The sequence below is a fragment of the Nyctereutes procyonoides genome, unplaced genomic scaffold (assembly GCF_905146905.1).
Source record: "Nyctereutes procyonoides isolate TBG_1078 unplaced genomic scaffold, NYPRO_anot_genome, whole genome shotgun sequence".
Lineage (NCBI taxonomy): Eukaryota > Metazoa > Chordata > Mammalia > Carnivora > Canidae > Nyctereutes > Nyctereutes procyonoides.
This window is the reverse complement of record NW_026575042.1, coordinates 8,073,549-8,090,152: the sequence shown is the minus strand read 5'-3', so window position 1 is coordinate 8,090,152 and position 16,604 is coordinate 8,073,549. Positions and strand designations below refer to the sequence as shown.

Sequence of the window (16,604 nt, the reverse complement as noted above, 5' to 3'; positions counted from 1 at the left end):
GGTGGATGGATACTCATTTAGTTATGAAGCTAGTAAAAAAACAACCAAAACCCAACCAGCAACCTCCTGTGAAAAAGCTTGAAATACACAGCTGAATCTGTTCAGATGCTGCAACTCTGGAAGTCTTCTTTAGAGTTGGACATCTTTTAAAAACTGCTCTGGGAAATCTTCCAAGGTAGCAGGTTGCTTGACAATTGAACAGTGCTTCTCCTGCCCCTCCCAATAAAACATACAGCACTCTTCTAGCTACCTTGACAAATACACAGTGCCGTCTTGGGGGCACTGGTGTATTGATTGCCGCTTGCCACCTGAAAAGTATTTGTAGGGGTTGGAGGCTTAGGGCTGGAGGCTTGAAAAACTCAAATCTCATAAGTAAGACATGTCTAAGTGACACTGGCAGCCCAGTATTTCCTCCAAACTAACCATGTAATATTCAACTACTTCAGTTAATGTTTACCAGAGTTAGTAAGCAACTGTTCTTGAGATTTTTTCATCAACAGTGAAGGCATATACCAACAACTACAAAATGTCATCCTTTTTATTCTTCCTTTCCAATACAACTGTGACTGAATCACAAAGATCATGGATTGTTTATGTTGATTTACCTTAAATGAACTGTGCACCAATGTTTCATCTAAGTCAATGACCACACACTTCTTTCCATAGTCAAGCACCGTCACCTCTGGAAGGAGGTATTTAGCTGGTGGCTAAAATGAAAAAAAAAAAAAATCAGTACTATTACCTTTATGTAAAAGACAAACCAATGCCCTTATTATTGTTATCATATTACGTCTTTGAGGTTATAAATGAGACCAAACACTTAAATTCCTGATTAAGCACATCATGGAGTTTTATTAAAAACAATAGGACTAAGTAGTTTGCAATGAAAGTTTTAACAAATACTGGGCCATTGTGAGAATGGTTATTGGAGGGCCTAGGCTTTGGAACCAGACAAGCCAGGGTTTGAATATCAACTCTGTCTTTTTCTTGGCTCTAAGTTGGAATAATAATACCTACCATGACAGGTTGTGGGGAAGTGCCCAGCATTCCACCTGGCACATATATGGTACCTGCTGCTATTATTAAAATGGGCTATACAAAAATAAATGCTCAATAGCTACTCTAACCACGCAGGCTCATTTCCTGGGGCCCTATTTTGTCTGAAATTCACTGTGGCACACAAGTGTATCTTACAGCTATACTGGAACCACACTGTTTTGTTTGTTTGTTTTAATGACTAACATTTTCAGAAACTTGAAGAGCACCTAAAGACCCACCAGCAAAATGCAATCCAAACTGACTTCCAATAATAGGAAACAGAAATAAAAGTGGTTGAGGTAAAGTGCCCTGTCTTGCGTCTGCCCCACTGCAGTATTAATATTGAGCGAGCATGGCACTGTTATCCCTTGGATTCTCAGTATCTGGAAGTTCAATTTTAATCTACACGCTGTGTGCTAATCAGAAAACCTATTTATGTCTTTGTACTAGCTGACTCCAATCTTATGATAAAGAGGTTGTAAAGAGCTAATAATCTGCTAGGTATCTTCAGCCAACTTCATTCTTGATTTAGAGTTTTATTTCTTTGGGCCTTGCCTCATTCCAGAAATGATTTGGTTTACTTTGTGGTGTATTCAGTATCCAATGTTAACTAGCTAATTCTCTATCCTGGAAGGTCAAGCTCTGTTCTATTATTTAATGCAAAACAAAACGCAAAAAACTGTCTCTAGCCACTGAAGCGCAGACAATTTAGCATGCTAAAACAAACAAGCGAACCCAAAAACAAGAAACAAGAAAAAAATGCAATCAAGAGGTAGTCCCTTTTAAATGGATATTTCCTTTCTTTGGTGGTGGGGGGAGGTTAAAATGAACATTAGTCAAGGATCCACAGTTAATTTTGGACGACAGGGTAGGTAAATTTGCGAGTGTGATGATCATCTTGTCTGGGCTGACTGGATGAGGCTGCATGTGGGTATTCTAATTCTATAGGGGCTCTCTCCAATGAGTGTGGGTATTTCCTTTTGTCCAACATCATCCTGAAGAAAAAGCCTTCATGGATTCCAACTCCCTGGGCTCTAATTAAAGTTCACCAAGCAGTACTCCCTCAGCCAGTACTCCAAGTAGCACTGTGAGGAGATGTGCCTTAGACACGGGGCATGGGGTTTGGGGTCCTAGAAATGACTCTGTCCTTCATTATAAATCAGCAAGCAAGCAGGTTGCTAGAAAAATTAAACTTGCAAGAAGAAGCTTTGTATCAAAAAGTGTTTTGAAAAGGCAGGGCATGATGAGCTCTGTAAGTGAACAAAATAAAGAGGATTTTAGTTACTTCTGTTGTTTGGGCCATACTAGAAAAGCATGCCTGTGCCTAGAATAAAATTAGTTCTAATTTTTTATATTACACAATTATATAATAAAAACACATTCTCATTGTAAAGAACCCAGACATATAACAGACAACTCTTCCCTTTCCCTTGTTCTCCATTCCTCTTCCCAGATTCTCCCCCCTTTTAGTTTAGTATGCATCTGTCCAGGCCTTTCTCAATGCGTTTATATACTAAAACAACACTTTCACTTTATGTAATTGCTAGCCTGGAAAATAAGGCTCTAGAAATTCTATCCCTAGCAGATCTGAAAACATCAAAGATCTGCCAAAAGTGGCTCAGTTATTTTCCAAACCTGAGAATAAAAATTACTTTCTTAGCCTATTTAACCCATACTTTGCAAGCATTCTCTGAGCTAACAGGATGGAAAAGGCCTCATGGTACTACTGGAAGAGAGAAAAGAGGGAGAAAGGTGAGAGTCCTCTTAAGCAAGCTACTGATTTAGCATTTGTGCTGCAGAGAACAAGGCTGGGCTGGGGGAATAGACAAGGAGGAGGTTCCATTAATCCTCAGCCTGCTTCCTAAATACACACAGCTTCTGAGCTTGGATTTAGATTAATGCAAATTCTTCAGCCACTGGTAAGAATTCTTCTGGACAGCTCTGTCCTTGGAACATGCAAGGACGCTATATAATTGAAACAGTGCTTTATTAATTCAATTGATTTGTTCAGGTGATGCTTGAATTATTAACTAAAAATGTCCTGAGGCAAATTTTCCCTCAGGCCACCACAGAACTAGAGAAGAAGAGAAGCACTAGTTATATTAAGAAGAGCCTTTTCTGTACAAACCTCTTGCTCCAAAGCACATGGAGGGCATTGCCAGGAGAATGGAAGAGGTGGGGGTAGGGGACGAAACCATGTGAGGGGAAGGGGGAAGGAAGGAATCTTGGCTTGCCACCCAAGGTATGGGAAGGGCCTTCATTCCAGTTTTCTTCCATGTAGTAGTAGGTCTGGAATTTCTCATCCTTGGTAGTGAACCCACAGCCATGAACAGTTAACTCTAAGGTTCTTTAGAGTACCCACCCCACTCACTCTCTTTTTGGCATAACAGATGGGGGCCAAGGCTTAGAGTCTGTACACTAGGCTTCCCAAGCCATAGAGTGGAGGGCAGAGATCCCAGGGCTTCTGTGGGAGGGGGCAAAGGAAACTCTAGACTATCTTTAATTACATTCGTTTCTGCTGATGGGTTCTTCATAACATCTGGTGTAAAAAAGTATACTACTGTTTATTAAAAGGCTTAGGCAAATAGCATAGACACCTGTTAGAAAACACATTTCTCTTCTCCCCTTTCAGCACTTTTATGGCTCAGATAGAGGTGAACCTTAGGACGGAGTGAGATTCATGCAAGAGTTGGCACAGGGGTAGTCGGTTCACAGCCTCGGTAGCATTCCTCGCTGGGACCAAAGCATTTGAGTGACCAGCCAATCTTCAGGGGGTTCTAAACTAGTCTCTCTGCTTTTTTTTTCTTACCCTTCAATACCTGACCTTTACTGGACAGCCCATGAAGCTTCCAATAAGATGCATGGAGAGCCCCAAATCCCAGCTTGTGTTTGGGAGACAAACGAGTGGAATGTTTAACATCAAGTCCAGATAAAGATGTCATTTTCAAGAGGGGTACAAAAGCTAGATTAATCAATAAATAGTGTTGAGACAACTGCCCTGCCAGGAAATAAAGCTGGATCACTACTTCATGCCTTACATCAACATGAATTCCAGATAGAATGGAATTCTACATGGAATACAGATTTAAATGTAGAGATAAAACCATTAAAATACTAGGAGAAAATATGGCTCACAGTCATAAAGTGGGGAGATCTTTCTAAGTATGACATAAAATTCAGGAGCCATAAGGATAAGATTAACACATCTGCCTATGTAAAATGAAACTTCTTTGTGGCCAAAATGATTATAACCAAGGCTAAAAGACATACCATAAATTTTGGGGGAAAGTCCTAATTTCCTTGAAATTAAAAGATAACACGCTATAACATCCAGAAGAAATGAATAGGGAAGAAGAAAGACATATGGATAATAAACCTGTGAAAAGATGTTCATCTTCATTCATAAAGAAAATGCAAATCAAAGCAATGAACTGATATACCATTCTTTACTTACAGATCAGCAAAGATTCAATATTCAATTATAATTTTTTATAAATTTATTTTTTATTGGTGTTCAATTTGCCAACATATAGAATAACACCCAGTGCTTATCCCATCAAGTGCCCCCCTCAGTGCCCGTCACCCAGTCACCCCCACCCCCCGCCCACCTCCCTTTCTACCACCCCTTAGTTCGTTTCCCAGAGTTAGGAGTCTCTCATGTTCTGTCTCCCTTTCTAATATTTCCCACTCATTTTTTCTCCTTTCCCCTTTATTCTCTCTTACTATTTTTTATATTCCCCAAATGAATGAGACCATATAATGTTTGTCCTTCTCCTACTGACTTATTTCACTCAGCATAATACCCTCCAGTTCCATCCACATTGAAGCAAATGGTGGGTATTTGTCATTTCTAATGGCTGAGTAATATTCCATTGTATATATAAACCACATCTTCTTTATCCATTCATCTTTCGATGGACACCGAGGCTCCTTCCACAGTTTGGCTATTGTGGCCATTGCTGCTATAAACATTGGGGTGCAGGTGTCCTGGCGTTTCACTGTATCTTTATCTTTGGGGTAAATCCTCAGCAGTGCAATTGCTGGGTCGTAGGGCAGATCTATTTTTAACTCTTTGAGGAACCTCCATACAGTTTTCCAGAGTGGCTGTACCATTTCACATTCCCACCAACAGTGCAAGAGGGTTCCCCTTTCCCCACATCCTCTCCAACATTTGTTGTTTCCTGCCTTGTTAATTTTCCCCATTCTCACTGGTGTGAGGTGGTATCTCATCAATTATTATCATTTTTGATAAGGGAATGGGCAATCCCATACACTCCTGGTGAGAGTATAAATTAGGCTTTCAGAGGACAATGTGGCTTTAGTCTATCCAAAATGTAATATATATTCTTTACTTTAGTATTTCCACAATTAGGAAGGGATCACAACAGGTACTATAATTCAAGTCCAAAAACATACATACATAGGAATATTCCTAAGAGAAGCATTTGTAATAGCCTAGAAGTAGAAACAGGGAAATGCCATCAAGGACACATAAAACATTGAGGTAGATCATTACACTTTAATATTTGGGAAGATGTTCAAGGTATATTGTTTAAAGCAAAAAACATCTTGCAATACTCTCATTTGTGTAAATACAGTTGTGTATAGATTTCTGGAAGGATACATAACACATATTGGAAGTGGTCATTCTAGGGAGTGGGACCATGTTGGGAGATTTTTTTTTCTACTTTATTCTTTCAGTGTTTTTTTAAAACTATGAGCTTGAATCATTGCTTAGTAAAAAATCAAAAGACCAAGGCTGTACATATAAACAGAGTAGAAAGAAAATGAACCAATATGGGTATGGTGGGAAGCAGAGATGAGGGGCTCCAGCTAGAACTACTCTGGGTACCCACCAACTCAGGGGTACCTTTCATCCCAGCGACTGGAAACAGCTTTTATCCCAGGGGCTGGGAACAGCTTTCAGGAGGCTACAGGCTCTGGTTTGGGAACAGCACAAGCCTGGATTTCTGGTCCTATGATACAGTACCACAAGCTCACATAGGCTTCTCAAGCAGGTTCCCCATGATCTAGAAAGGGCAGGGCTACTGTGTTTATGTGACCTGCAGCCTTGACAGGTGGTGCAGATTCTGCAGGGGATCCCAAGGCTAGAATCCTGTGGCTGAGCTGGCCTCCAAATGGACTTGCGTTCAGCTGTGCATGCTAAGCAGGCAGTTGGAAATCACTCTAAGCCCATCAGTAGTAGAACTGCTTTTCTGGAGAATATCATTTAGTGATGCAAGTTACTTTAGCTAGGTTTTGTTTTTCTGCAAGAAATTTCAGAAACTCACAAGAGTTTCTAGAGTCTCATTTCTTAGGAAGGAGTCAGCAGTTTATTGATCTAATACTGCATTAAATTATATAAGGGATCTTTTTCTCTTTGGCTATTTTATTCTGGGATTTTAGAATATGTTGAATTTGTGGGGAAAGGGTCATTTTCCCTGAGTTTTGCCCTGACAAATGCTTGGTTTGGCGCTTAATGAACTTTGAGCAAAACCAGTACCATAGGAGTATCACAGGTAGGGGGAAAGCTACTTTCACCTGTTTAATATAGGTAGCTTTTCAGGAAAAATCTATGTAACTACTACTACTATGTGGTGTCAATTTCACTGGGTAGCCCGCTCAAACACTGGATAAAAAGTCCTGCTGCCTGATCCATCTTTTTGATTAAAGTTGGTTTACCTGATGAAGCCCAACCTCCAGGCATGCTGGTAAAGTTAGAACCACTCTACAAACCCCTGAAACTTGTTAATGGAGAGTTAAAGTCCTGAGAAAAATGAAATTATCAAAAAGCTGGGGGGAGGGGCAATGTATTCCAATTTATAAGTGACACTCATTACCAAATATGGAGTCAACTTGTACTAATGAAATCCATTCCTTTCAATGTAAGATTGCTAGGTCTCTTGGATGTTCCTGGAAAATATGTGGAGAAGTCCAAGGAGAGTTAGACGAACAGATTTGACTCAAACAATCTGAATCAGAGACTCTTTATGAATTAAAGTATCAATTCATGGACATCTTTTAAAACCTAAATTCAAATAAATAAATAAAATAAAATAAAATAAAATAAAATAAAATAAAATAAAACCTAAATTCTTCTCTAAGGGCACAGAGCTGTTTAAAAGGCCTTGCTTGGGGATCCCTGGGTGGCGCAGCGGTTAGCGACTGCCTTTGGCCCAGAGCGCGATCCTGGAGACCCGGGATCGAATCCCACGTCGGGCTCCCGGTGCATGGAGCCTGCTTCTCCCTCTGCCTGTGTCTCTGCCTCTCTCTCTCTCTCTCTCTCTGTGTGTGACTATCATAAATAAATAAAAATTAAAAAAAAAAAAAAGGCCTTGCTTGATATGGACATCTCAAGTGCAAGTTTCTTTGGAGAGTCAGTCTGATTGTTCTGTTTCTTGTTGGCTGGCCTCAGGCTACGTGGCTCTGTTGTCAGAGCAGAAACAGTTGGGGTGGCGTATGTATGTGTATTTATGTGTGTATGTTGGAGGGGTGGGAGGCTGAACACTGGTAGCTACTCTCCCAAATTCCAGGGCTGAAAAGAGAAGCAGTGGCTCAAGGGAGTGCCCAGCTGAAACAGAGTTAGAGCAAAGCCAGCCTGTGGGAGTGGGAGTAAATCCTGCAATTTCAGGGAATGCAATGGGGGCAATTTTTTTCTCATCTCAGAGCCAGGGCCAAGTTCCCAACACTGCTGAGTAATCAGAAATGGTCTGCTCACCTGGGACAGGGCTTGCTGAGCCCACCAGGACAGAACCTGCTATACAATCCTATGTCTGGGCAAAAGTATGTTCTCATGGTCTATGGAGTTGGGGCTGAGGTGCTGGGGTGGGGAAGTGTGGCAGGTTGCCTTAGGTTATTAGCTTGGAGGCCCTTTGCAGAAAGAAAGGAAAGGTAAGAATTTGGGTAATAGATACTGGTTGCCCTGCTGTTCCTGAGAAAGGAAACTCTCTGTACAGAACCTCCTGCTCACAGTTTTTAAATGTAACATCATTTTTTAACAGAATGGAGCTGTTTATACCACATGCCTAAACTCAACATAGGCAAGAATGTTAAAAAAAAACTTTTATATCAGTAGGCCCAAAGATACAAGATTCCATGAATGTGTAAATAAAATTGGATAAATATACATACACTTGGTATGGGAATGACCTGCCTCTGGTCACCCTAAGGAAAAAGAAAAAAGAAATCATTGTCAGGTTTAAAGAGAAGTAAGTAGATCATATACTCAAAAGAAACTTCAAAGCACTCTTGAGTACAGCAGCCCTATGATTTCCTGTTCTCTGTACCTTAGTGGCATTTAATGAACAGGAGGAACCCAAAGATTTTCCAGTTAGGGCACTGGGCTCCACTCTACCTCCCAGATACTCCCTACCTTGACGAACCAGGCTGGGTTCCTGAGGCTCCTTAATCATGTTTATTTAAGTGGTGCCTCCCTTGCTCCCAGGAATTTAATCCTTAATTGAAAAATAAAAACAAAAGCTCATATATTACTTTGAACCATTAATCCCTTTAATAACTGGCTTATTTCTTCTTTTAAGTAGGTTTTTCCCTAAAAAGACTGAGCCTTAAGTCAATACAATATGCAGGGAAAGGAAAATAAGTTTATCAGGTTATAAGGAACCCTCTTATACTGGTTTTCTTCTAGAGGACTGGGCAGAGGGGACAGGCAAGGTTCAAGAAGTTCCCTCTGAGGCCATAGATGTGGAGCTAGCATTCTTTTTAAGGGGAACAGAACCTGTACTCACAGGAAGTATTAAAAAAATTCAGGTCCCAAGGTGGGGCCTCACCCATTCCTCAGCCTCGGAATGCCAGCCATTCCAAACCTGGTTGATGAAACATTTCATTTTTGCATCATGAAGAAATGCTAATAAAATAACACAGTTTTTCCATTATTGCCACTGGGCATTTCCAGTTTCTGTATTTCTTCTTTTTTAAACAGTGGGACTGGAGGCAATGAATAGCAGCATCCTAGTCCTTGATGAAGAGATACACTGTTTCCAGTCTCCCACATATAAGGATTTGTGAACAGTATGTCCATCTTTACTGAGGGGGTCACTGGTGACAAAGGTCTCATGGGAAGGGGTCAAATCCGACTGTTGACAGATGCAGGTGGCTGGTACCTTTTGAGTTCTGTTCTGACTCTAAGCACGATTTAGCAACTTCTTGATTAACTGCAGCCCTAGTAACCACCTCTGCAGTGTAGCAGCAACTACTATTTCCTCTCCAGATCATCCTGACTGCTCTTTCCTTTTTCAGGACACTTGGGGCTTGTCTTAAGGATTCTAAACTGTCCTCTGCCATTATTCAAGGCAGAGCTGTGCTGTTCTCCAACATGATGGCAGAATCAAATCAAATTCCAGTTTCTAAGAACTTCCATGGGGAAGTTCATTTCAGAAGCTCTTAAGTAATATTATATCCAACACCTGGATGTAGCAGCAGATCACTGCTCTTGGTGGGGAGACTTTAACCAGAAGCTCACAAGCCTGTTGGACCATTACAGAGTCGTTCTCAATTCTGGAGCTACCAACATTCTGGGCCTGATAACTCTTTGCGTGGGAGCTGTCCTGAGCCTTATAGGATGCTCGACAGCATCCTTGGCTCTTCTACTCACTGGATGCCAGTACAATGCCCAGTAGTGGCCATCGAAAATGTCTCCAGACACTGTCAAATGTGCCCTAAGGGGCCAGAATCCTCTCCAAGTGAGAACCACTGCACTGGTGGGATGCTGCAAACCGCCCCTCCACTCAGGTACATCTTCAGACAAGCTAAGCACATCATTGGTAAAACAAGAGGTAACAGTAAAAACAACTGAAGTGCTTGGCAAAACACAGGCTAGGACCGAAGACACTACTCTGGCCAGGTATTTGGGCTGGAAAATTACCCTGGAAAAGTTTGCATATATGTGTACCTGTGTGCATGGGGTATGCATGTATTTGCGAGTATCCAAGCAATCCCTTTTCTCTGCCCTCTCCCAGCGGTCCCAGAAGTCCTCCATGGTCCTGGCCATTGGGGTCTTCTGGGTGCTGACTTCTTCCTGCCTCTGGCCAAGGCGTCAGACCCATTTATTTGGGGCAACTGGCCTGCAGGTCCAGGTTGTAACTGTGATGGTGGTGACTGCTGCCACTTTAGGTGACTGCTGCGGAAGCATTTCTCCAGGGCAAAGTGAATATGTAGGATAGAACCCCAGATGCCACCTGTTGCATTCTGCCCACAGCCTTCCCTCTGCTTCTGACATGCTGAGTTCCAAGAGGAAGGGAGCTAGAGGCCAGCAGTAGGGATGGGCCTAGAATCTGTTTCCACATCTCATGCGCCTGGGCTCTGTGTTCTAGGGGTCCTGACCAAGCTGAGTGTGAGGAAGGGCACAAGGTCCTCTTCTAGGCCTCAGTGCCCCACTTTGACCCCGGTTCTTTCTGTGGTGTCTGGTCTTACAGACTGAATAGTCAAGTGTTATGCAAATGATGCATTACTCAGAGTTAAATAGTTAATCTTTTAAAAAGCCATTTTGATAAATGTTAAGTGAAGGAAGTCCCATGAATGAACACTGAATCCAGGTGAGCTCGGTTCTGCCAGAGGAACTGCCTTCAAAGGCCTTTATGCTCTCATATATACAGCCAGCCATTCTAAGAAACCTGCCAGGGGTGCACCACCCTTGTCTCATGGCATTTCATCTAGGCAAATGCTATTTTTATTTTATTTTTTAAAAGATTTTATTTTTAAGTAATCTCTACACCCAACGTGGGGCTTGAACTCAAGCCTGAGATAAGAGTTGCACACTCCACTGACTGAGCCAGTCATGCACCCTGGCAAATAATATCTTTATTTTTTTTAAAGATTTTATTTATTAGAGAGAGAGAGAGAGAGAGAGAGAGAGAGAGAGAGAGAGGCAGAGATACAGGCCGAGGGAGAAGCAGGCTCCATGCAGGGAGCCCAACGTGGGACTCGATCCTGGGTCTCCAGGACCACACCCTGGGCTGAAGGTGGCGCTAAACCGCTGCGCCACCCAGGCTGCCCAAACACTATCTTTAAATAAAACTTTTACTATGATAGCAGTGATTCTTCCCTTTCATCCTCTACAAACCTCAGGTACCAACTATGGTCCTTTTGCTAATGATGATTCTCTAAAGCAATGACAGTATGAGGAAAGCTCACTGGGGGAACACATCACAATCTGGCGCTACAAGTGGGTTTACAATAGAATCTCATCATATAAATTCCACTAATAAATTTTTCCATACCAATGTATAATAAGGATTCATCTGTTAAGGCAAGTCATCTTTCATTATTTTTTCCTAAATTTTCTTACCTATTCTTGGATTTTATTTCTTCTACATAAATTTTAAGTCTTATCTAGAAATATAGCAGATCTCTCCATAAATAAGAGCTACCATAGCAACACATTTTAATGATTCTATTTTGGAAGTATTTGGGTTTTCTATGTAAATAATCATGTCTAATGAAAATAAAACTAATTTCCAATCCTTTTTATATTTACACCAAGTGTTTCATTTTCTTGTCTTACTGTATTAGCCAGAAACTGCCAAAGATTTTACTATGTTGTTTGCTGTGTTTATTGTTTAAAGATTTTATTTTTACGTAATATCTACCCCCAACATGGGGCTTGAACCTGCAACCCCGAGACCAAGAGTCACTCCCCTGACTGAGCCAGCCAGATACCCCATATTTTTAGAAGATAGTTTTTTTAAATCATGTTTAAATGGTTTTCTTCTATATATTTGTCTGCACTGTTGTCTGCACAAAGTTTTATGACTATTATACACTTCATGTATCAGACCTATTATTAGAAAATGTCCCTCTTTCTCCCATTTAATGTTTTTGACCTTGAATTTTGTTTTGTCTGATATTAATATTGCCACTTTTGCTTTCTTTTTATTTGGTCTTTTTAGATTTTGCCCATCTATTTTCTACCTTTTAAAAATCACTGTATATTAGATGTTGGGTCAGAAACTAGTAGCCACCTACTATAATAGTAATTAGCGCTGGTATCCAAATAATTCCAGTTCTCTTCCTAGACAGTTGGTAGGATTGCATTTCCAAGTTCCTTGAAGTTAGGTGTAGTCATATGAACTGCTTTCGCCATAAGATGTAAGTTACTTCTTAGTGAAAACTTAAAGAGCCAGCGTGACTCACCCTTTTTCCTACTGTGACAAATCAATAATGGAAGCAAGGAGATGGGGCTTTTCTCAAGTCTAATCTATGAATGAGGATAAAACAGACTATGTAATCCAATAATGGTAGCTATGAGTTACAGGTGGCTACTGAGCCTGTGCAAGGTAGCTAGTGCAAAGTAAGATGTGCTATAAGTATAAAGTATAAGATTTTGAAGAATTAGTAAGATAAAAAGAATATAAATCTTATCTCACTGATAATTTTTTCTATTGATTACATGTCAAAATAATATTTTGGATATCTTTGGTTAAGTAAAACATATTGTTAAACTTGGTTTCACCTTTTTAAAATTAGTTTTAGGGGATCCCTGGGTGGCGCAGCGGTTTAGCACCTGCCTTTGGCCCAGGGCGCGATCCTGGAGACCCAGGATCGAATCCCACGTCGGGCTCCCGGTGCATGGAGCCTGCTTCTCCCTCTGCCTGTGTCTCTGCCTCTCTCTCTCTCTGTGTGACTATCATAAATAAATAAAAATTAAAAAAAATTAGTTTTAAAAATAAGGCTACTAGAGAAACATAAATAACATGTGACTCACATTATCTATTTATTAGCAAGTGAGAGCTCACATAATCCATGATAAACATGCAGCATGAGTGAAAAATATACTCTTATTGTTTTAAGCCTCTGAGATTTGGGGGTTGTTACTACAGCATAATTGAACCCACACTGACTAGTACATCTACTCAGTAGTCATTCTTCCTTTTTCCTTTGTGAAAGTGCTCTGATTCTGTTGAGGGCAGGAATATGTCAGTCTAAATTCTTCCCCTTTCAGGCTTTCTTTGCTGCAGGAGGGTAGACGCGTGACAAAGTTCTGGCCAATCAACATACATAGAAGTCCCCTGGAGTTTTCTGTGAAAACATTTACTTTCCACAAAAAGGACAGGCATGAGTAATGCTACTCCTCCTTCTCCTCTTCCCTTGAATGTGGATATGCTGTCTGAAGCTTATGACTTTGAGATAATAAACAACAAACATGAGGATGAAGGCAAACATGCCAAAGATGGTGGGGCAGAAAAATGGAAAGACAAGAACAGAACAAACTTGGGTCCCTGATGGCATCATCAGGCACCTAAGCCAATCCCAACAACTGCCAGACTCAGGCCTTTTATGTGAAAATATAATCCCCTATTTGTTTAAGTTATTATTTGTCAGTTTTCTTTTACTTGCTGCCAAAATTGTCCTATCTGATACAGGTCTATTCTTGGAAATAGCATACAGATGAATTTGTCAAGCCAATCTGATATAGTCTTGGTCTTTTGTTAGGAGAATTTGGTTCACTAAACTTGGTTTCATGCCTACCTATTCTTTATGTTAGGTTTATTGTTTTTTCTTTTTTTTTCTTTTCTTAATTTTGATGGCTTGTTCACATTTCTGCCCATTTCTCCTTTTACTCCTTGTGAATTTTGAGACTCTGTTTTCATTTTCTTTTTTTTAAAGATTTATTTATTTATTTGTGTGTGTGTGAGAGAGACACACAGAGAGAGAGAGAGAGACAGCGCAAGTGAGCAAGCAGGGTAGAGGGGCAGAGGAGGAGGGAGAAAGAGAGAGAATCCCAAGCAGGCTCCATGCTCAGCACAGGCCCAACATGGGGCTCAACTGAAGATCTATTTTCTAATCGTGCTGCTTGTTGCAGTTCTATTCCTAATGCTTGTATTTATTCCTACATTTCCTATAATTACATCATAACAGAATATCAATCTCACTCAGATTTCTTTTTTCCCTTCTTTGAATCATTATGTGTCTGAAAATGTACTTCCTTTGCCTTAAAAGATAAATGATATCTTGGCCATACATAGAATTTTTGGTTTGGAATTCTCTCTCAGTCGCCTGTAGATTTTTTTTTCTTTCCCATAGTATTGTGGCTTTCAATATGGTTGATGAGAAGTCTGGTACTAGCATAACTTTCTTTCTTTTGAAAATATCTTGTTTTGGTAGCTTGCAAGGAGCACATACTTAGATATATGCTGTTGAAATTCTGAAAACATAAGTGTAAAGAGAAGTCTTGCAGAACTCCTGTTACTTGCTATTAGGTCTCCTGGATGCCTCTTCCCACCCCCCTCAATTATTATCTCTGTATCTCTGGTCTCAACTATAAGATATCTTTTCTACTTGCTCTTCTAGAACATTAATTCAGTTCTCAGCAGTGACCATCCTCATTCTCCTTTTTCTCAGTTTTTTTTTTTTTACTGAATTTTTAAATTTAGACATCACGGGATTTCTTTTTTAAATTCTAAAAGTTACTTTTGTACTCAAAATTCATTTCTCGAAATATCATTTCTTGAGTTGTCTACTAAAGGTCTCTTCAGAGTGCCTGGGTGGCTCAGTAGGTTGGGCATCTGACTTCAGTTCAGGTCATGATCTTGGGGTCCTGGGACCAAGCTGCATTAGGCTTCACATTCAGTGGGGAGTCAGCTTCTCCCTCTTCCTCTGCCCCTCTCCTCACTCATGCTTTCTCTGTCTCTCTCTCTCTCAAATAAATAAAACCTTAAAACAAAAAGTTCTATCTCTTCCACTAATTCTACCCCAGTAGGAGCCTCATATTCCAGTTTTTCAACTTGGACCTTCTCAGCAGGGGCAAATGAGGGAGCAATGCCAGGCCCCACAAGGAACAATGTTTTCATGGTCCAGCAGAGCCCAAATTGATAAACCACAAGGACATGAAGAAAGTCCCTGTACTAGTGGGCTCCTTTAGGGTACAAGAAGTAAAAGCAACTCAGCTTATCAGTACAGGCCTTCCAAGGGCCACACACGTTAAGCGGGCAGTGGCCCTTTTCAAGGGGATTCACAGCTCTTGCTGGCTGGTGGACCTCACAAGACTATCTGCTTGAAGTGTCTGTCCTAGAACTCTAAGACAAGCAGGCATTTCCCTCTGTTGGTAGTTCCCTGCTTCTCACCAAGGACTAGAGAGGATGAATCCTGTGCCTGCTCTTTCCCCTGGTGATGTCAGGAAAACTAGAGGCCTTAATACACTTTCCAGGTTCTTCAAGCAGGCTCACCTGCGTTTATCCAGAGAGAGAATTTAAATGGCCAGAGCCATGTGCTCAGGTTATCACCTTCCCAGAATCCTTTTCCTTACACTGATATATACTTTTAAAATGATTTATTTTCTAATCCCACAAGTCATTTAAGCTTATTTTTTGAAAATTGTGAAAAGAAAAAAAAAAAAAGAAAGAAGTAAAACACAGAAAAGGGGAGAAAATCCAATATATGATCCCATTAGTCTGAGATAATCTCTTCATATTTTGGCATATGCCATTCTAGTCTTATACATGCCCGTGTGTGTGTGTGTGTGTATGTGTGCATATGACTACATGTATACTTGTAAATATATTCCCCTACGAGTTTTTTATCCTGTACATGACATATTGTGAACATTTCCCTATGTCAGTTATATTTATGAAACATTATTTTTAACAGCTGCACATTATTTGATTGCATGGTTATTCTATTAGTTTTTTTATTGTCTATTGTTGCTCATCAGGTTGTTTACAATTCTGCAATATTAGGGATCCCTGGGTGGCGCAGCGGTTTGGCGCCTGCCTTTGGCCCAGGGCGCGATCCTGGAGACCCTGGATCGAATCCCACGTCAGGCTCCTGGTGCATGGAGCCTGCTTCTCCCTCTGCCTGTGTCTCTGCCTCTCTCTCTCTCTCTCTCTCTCTGTGTGCCTATCATAAAAATAAAAAAAAAAAGAAAAAAAAATTCTGCAATATTAAAATCTATGCTGGACAGTACTCTATGGTTCAATCTTTGCACATCTATAATTATGTCAGTAAATAATTGCTAAGGTTTTAAGATTATATTGTCAAATTTCCCTCTAGAAAGGTGTAACCAATTAACATGGCTACCAATAACCCATTTATATCTTCTACCCTCTACCCTTCTATCCATCTACCCTCATCCAAATATTATCTTTATAAATATCTTTAATAATTTGATAGATGGAAAAGGCCATCTCACTGTTTTAGTTTCCATTTCTTTGATTACTAACCATACCAAACATTTTTTCATGTTTATTGACCAATGGTATTTATTTTGCAAAATGCTTGCTCACGTCCTTTGCTCACACTATTTGGGACATTAAGTTTGATGGGTTTTGTGTCCTCAATCTCAACTATCTTCAGAATGAATAATCTCTTGTCTTTTTTTTTAAGGTTTTATTTATTTATTCATGACAGACACAGAGAGAGAGGCAGAGACACAAGCAGAGGGAGAAGCAGGCTTCCCACAGGGAGTCCGATGTGGAACTTGATCCTCGAGTCCCTTCTTTGCCTTTTTCAGTGATTGTTACCTGAAATTCTATTTGAATGAATGCTGCAATCCTGCCTTTTTTTTTTCTTATACTTGTGTGACATCTTCTTGCTCATCCTTTTACTTTTAGCTG

The 16,604-nt window shown here is 40.4% G+C and overlaps 1 protein-coding gene across 2 annotated transcripts in view; it reads right to left on the bottom strand.

The window, feature by feature from the left end:
* CTDSPL (CTD small phosphatase like) overlaps positions 1 to 16,604 on the bottom strand; it is a 117,541-nt gene that overhangs the window by 18,873 nt on the left and 82,064 nt on the right. The window contains exons 3-4 of one of the 2 annotated variants that reach the window (XM_055321163.1): positions 8,170 to 8,202; positions 606 to 707 (exon numbers count right to left, since the gene is read on the bottom strand). In XM_055321163.1, coding sequence (XP_055177138.1) covers positions 606 to 707; positions 8,170 to 8,202 — 135 coding nt within the window. The remainder of the gene's footprint in view (positions 1 to 605; positions 708 to 8,169; positions 8,203 to 16,604) is intronic. The other variant, XM_055321164.1, reaches the window with a different exon arrangement.